The sequence below is a fragment of the Cyprinodon variegatus genome, unplaced genomic scaffold (genome assembly GCF_000732505.1).
Source record: "Cyprinodon variegatus isolate N-32 unplaced genomic scaffold, C_variegatus-1.0 Scaffold322, whole genome shotgun sequence".
Classification (NCBI taxonomy): Eukaryota; Metazoa; Chordata; class Actinopteri; order Cyprinodontiformes; family Cyprinodontidae; genus Cyprinodon; species Cyprinodon variegatus.
Window position 1 is genome coordinate 674922 of NW_015150775.1, and position 5103 is coordinate 680024.

Here is a 5103-nt window from a genome sequence, read left to right on the forward strand (position 1 = left end):
AAACACTGATCATTTATTGAAGAGTATAGAATAATTTCATATTTAAAGTACTTTCCAAAGTTTGAATTCTGAATATGAGCGGACTTTCCCTTTAATAAATCAGTTAACGAATAGGAGGGAGCAGTGCTGCAGGCACGTCACCTGATCTCGATACATGAATCAGTTTTTATCCGTCAGGGAAAATAATTTGACATTTTAACTGATCGCTCACACAAAGAAAAGTCTGGGCGCCACCATCCAGTCTCAGCTGGTTCTTCCTACCTGTGAGCCACTCCAGACCCGCAGAGCTAATTTGAAAATTTCAGGCTGCCTTCGCCGTGTCTCTGACTTCAGAGGAGATGTCTTGGTATAGGATGTTCAATAATTCAGCACTACAGGCAGCCGGGAGAATGTATACAGTGTCTCATTTGAGAGCGGGGTAAGTTGAGGGTTAGCAGCATCAGCTTCGCTGCAGCATGCCAAACTACAAAGGCATTTCCTGGGGGCTGCAGCGATCTGGGGAAACAGGGGGGGTGAGGGGGTGCCTGTCGAGTTCTGCTGCTCTCATTTGTTAAAGTTCCACCGACTGCACATACTTACCAGGAATGAAGATTTTTTTTTTTTGGCTATTTGTTTTTGTTTTCTTTGCCTGCAGATATTAACACTTAAGTGTCAAACATGCATAGCCACCTCCGCATGTTTCTGTTTTTGTGTCGCAGACGCCACAATGCATCCTGGTATTCAATAACCTCCATACCCCAATCTCCTCGCATTGTTCCAAATATCTTTTACATCTTAGGTTTACCACTTCAGATGCTTTGTGTACCATTGTTGGTTAGGAAGCGTTTTCACATGCATGGTCACAGCAGGAGGCTGGGGATGCCCTCTTAATCTGGGAACAAGCGTGGAAGTCGTGTGGAACAGGATTCCTCCGCTTCCCATTTAGTAACGCCCATCCTCACAATGCCAGGCAAAGCACGCCCAGAATGGCTCCTAACTCCTAGGTAGGTGGCGGTGAGGTGAGAAACGCATGATAAATGGAATCTCCAATGTGTGGTTACCCACCCCCACCCCTGCACTGCTACAGCTCCTCCATCTCTGCAGGGCGGCTGATAGGCCCGCTGAGGGCTCTTGTCGCCGGTTGGATTAGGCGCTGATGCAAAAAGAGGCTTAAGGGCCGCAGGAAGCAATGACTCCAAAAGGAGGAGGTTAAAGCGGGGGAGGCGGCACCAATCAGGAGATGCTCCGAGGGGCCACCTGCGCCTCATGGTGTCAGTAGGGAGCAGGTCAATCCCCTCGTGACATGCAGGTCAGGGTCAGGACTTTGCGGGATCAAAGAGGAGATGATACGCACACAAAGCCCAAAGACTAATCCTTTCACGTCAGCAGACAGAAACAAAAAGAAAAACTACAATCCTAGTTGTCCTTTGCTGTGCTGTTTGTTCAGACCAACCTTTAAACACTTTCTGGGTTCAAACTCCCTCAAAGAAACCTTAGAAAGAAGCATTGTGAGCTATAGTTGATGAAGCGTTGTCCAATGAGAAACGAGACAAAGCTGCACATTTCCTCTTCTCTTTTTTTTTTTTTACTGATTGGAGGCTCAGCTCACTTCCGCTCTGCGGTGCAGGACATGGAGATGTGAGAAGAGGCTGGTGATCCAACGAGGACAAACGGCAGGCTTATATCTACCAGCCATCTGTCAGCTAGCACAACTAATCCAGCAGCATCGGATGGGCCGCTCCTACCCAACAGAACATCAATCCTGACACTGACCTGTATTGAAGTCATCTACTCTGCACCAGTTGGCGCCTGATTTGCATTAACCTTTTTTTTTTCTATCTTTTTGTCACACATGACGTGTTGAAGCAGCAGTGGAACAGGGATTAGCACTGATTTTATCCGTCACATGGCAGCAAGGACTGCAGAAGTTAGATTGCATGCTTCACTGTTGATGCTTGTTTAAACTACATACTAATTATAATAAGTATTTTAGGTCAATAGAATAAAATGATAACCTTTAATAGAATGCTGCTCTTTCATAAGGAGATCTTCTGATATGTTTTTTATTTTTTTTTTTTGGTCGATACCAATGAGCTGGGTTTATTTTTTTAGGTGTGACCTGCCTATTCTGCTTTCTATGCTTTACATGTCACTAAAATTAGAAAATGTTCTTTCATATTCATTTCTAAGTTGACCAAAAATAAAGGAAATACAATAAAACTTTTATTGTCCAAAGCCTTCAGCAGCACTTTGCTTCATACAGCTAGAAAATATCTTTTATATTATCGAATGATGTAATTAATGTGGGGTAAAAAAGGAAATCACTACCTGATTGTTCCAGAAGCTCTGTTTACCTAATTCAACTTTCTTAAAATCAAAAATAAAATCAAAATGTTTGCATTTATGTTGTTGCAGTTAGAATGTGGAGCCGATGCTAATTCACAGTTAAAATATTATTTTCTTGGTTTCCAAAAAGCTCTGAACAACATTATATATTTGAAAATGATCATTTTTAGTAGAGTATATTTTCATTTATTATTACTTTATTATGAATTGTTATTGTTTTAGTTTGTTTGCTGGCTCTATTTCCTTACCATCTGCCAGCATTTTGCCAACTCCGCTATTGCTAACCTTCAGTTAGCATTAGCAGACACTTAGCTTAACTATTGAGATGAAAAGTGGCTCTTTGTTTCCTTAAGTCGACACCAACACTCAAAAGCTTTCCAACTTCATTTTAGTTATTCTTAATTTTATCTCCCAAAGCTGCTAGAATCTAGCTAAGCTAATGTTTGCTAACGTGGGCTTCTCTCCCTTTTTTTCTCACTGCTGCGTGAAGGGCGTGAAGATCTTTCCTTCTGTTGCAGCGTAATGCTACGTTCAGACCTGACGCAGCAGAAGCAGAAAAACATGACTGCTGCTTTTTTTTTTTGCTGCTTGTACCAGTTTAGTTCTGACGCGCGCCTGAAGCATCTTTGCAGATCTACCTGCGCGGTCGAAAAGTGGGTCTGACTTGCGATGGGCGGAGCTACCTTATCTTTGCTTTGCCCAATCATCCTTGCAGCAAAAGTGGAGAGGAAAAACTCCCTTTTAACAGGAAGAAACTTCAATCAGAGTAAAACAAGTTTTTATACAAAATTTTCTCTCCAGATTAATAATTATATCAAAACAGCAAGAAAAATGCTAGCGTTAGCCTCAGGGCTCAGCTAACTGTCTAAAAACTAAACCGTCCTCTATGAAGACTGGAAAGGAAGTGTTGGCCTAGTGGTTAGGGCACAGAGCTTGGAATCCTGAGGTTGTAAGTTTGAAACCCACTCCCACAGACTGCCACTCTTGAACCCTTAACCCCACACTACTCCCTGGGCGCTGCAGATTCAATTTGTGGAGAGTTTCACCATCTACCCAAGGAACTCCGAGCCAACGAGGGTCGCTTTCAGCGCTACCATCATCTAACCTGAGCCCAGTTTGATGACCTGCTGTCCTGCATTGGTGCAGCAACATCATGTGTCGATGTTCTCTCTGATTGGGTGATGTGGCACATCGAGCAGCAAAAGTTCAATTTTCCTAACTCCAGCAGCCCCTGCTTCTGAAGCGCGTCAGAAGTCAATGAGGCACTGCGCCCGCTGCTCAATACGCCCTGCAGGACCTTTTTGCTGCGCCTTGACGTGTGTCAACCATTGACTTAGCATGTAAACTAGTTGCTTCTGCAGCTTTAGGTCTGAACGTAGCATTTATAACATCTGCTTTAGCCTGCAGCCATTTCATCTTTACAGTCCGTTTCCATGCGGGTACAGAGTTCAACTCTATTTGGACATAGCCTCTATCTCTTTCACAAACTCTTCTCAACCTCGATTCAAAGTTTATAAACTTTTTAAACTCAGACCTATATTTCCTGACAATTCACACTTTTTCCCAACAGCCTTTTGTTCTTTGTGTATTTTAAGTCTTTTGCATTTGAAGTGGAGAAATCAGTGAGACAGATAACAATGGTTTGGTTAAATGCAAATGCTAATTGGGCCATTGAACATCCCCACAGGTTTAACGTTAGCGTTAATAGGACGCACCGCGTGTCACAGATTAGCCCTCTTATGGACTTAACTCCTCCATAGGTCGTTTCCTTTGAACTGTGGCTTTATGTAGGTCATCAGATAAGTTCTACATGTTGCATGGTGGTTAAAGACTAACAGTACTGGTGATAAAAATCTGATTGCTGTTTTTAATTCCATTTTCATGTGTGTTTCTGTTTTGTAGGGATTCTTTAGGCGAAGCATCCAGAAGAACATGGTGTACACTTGTCACCGGGAGAAGAACTGCATCATCAACAAAGTCACCCGGAATCGCTGCCAGTATTGTCGGTTACAGAAGTGCCTGGAAGTTGGGATGTCTAAAGAGTGTAAGTGCATTCTGGTTGTTTACGCAGAATCTGCTGCCGGGGCCCGAGGACTAGATGTCCTCATGGCTGCTTAATCCTGCAGCGTCTTTGGGCTGCAGAAAATGTTACATAGTCTCCACTTGCAGGGTTGCATAAGCAGTGTTTGTGTTTGCACATATCCGCTTTGGCAGGGATTCAGGTGTGAATGCTGATGCTTAATTTAGAGATTAGTATCTTTCAGTGCAATCAGACAATAAGCTGCACTAAAACACTCCTGCTGCATGGATTTCAATTCAGTCTAGGGGAGGAATGGCTTTTTTTATATTTATGTAGAAAATATATATTTAGCCATTCCGTATATCCCAAATTAAGTTGAGATTGTTACTTTGACTGTTGCACAAAACTAATTAGATATTTAGGTATGTAAAAGAATTACAACATGCTTAGCAGCCACAATTAACAACGAATCAGTGTTATAAAGAAATATGATAAAAAGGTTGTTTTAGCAGAAAATAGATATAATTTCATTTCTCTTTCAATTTAGTCTTGGTTATTATACATTTATAATAACAGTTTTAATGCTCAATAATGACATATAAAGAGCTCAGTAATAAAACTAATTCTTATATCCTTGTTATGTTCAGTTTTAATCAAGATAATTGACAATAACTAGATAAAACAACTAGAGATTCCTGGAGAAAATCAGTCCTATAAACATCCGTACGTCTGCCTGGCTGTGTGTTTCCAGGACGGCG

General features: G+C 41.9%; 1 protein-coding gene across 3 annotated transcripts in view; it reads left to right on the forward strand.

Annotated features, from left to right (window-relative positions):
* Positions 1–5103, forward strand: part of rara (retinoic acid receptor, alpha) — a 269315-nt gene that overhangs the window by 249469 nt on the left and 14743 nt on the right. For all 3 annotated transcript variants that reach the window (XM_015384768.1, XM_015384769.1, XM_015384767.1), the window contains one exon: positions 4228–4369. In XM_015384768.1, coding sequence (XP_015240254.1) covers positions 4228–4369 — 142 coding nt within the window. The remainder of the gene's footprint in view (positions 1–4227; positions 4370–5103) is intronic.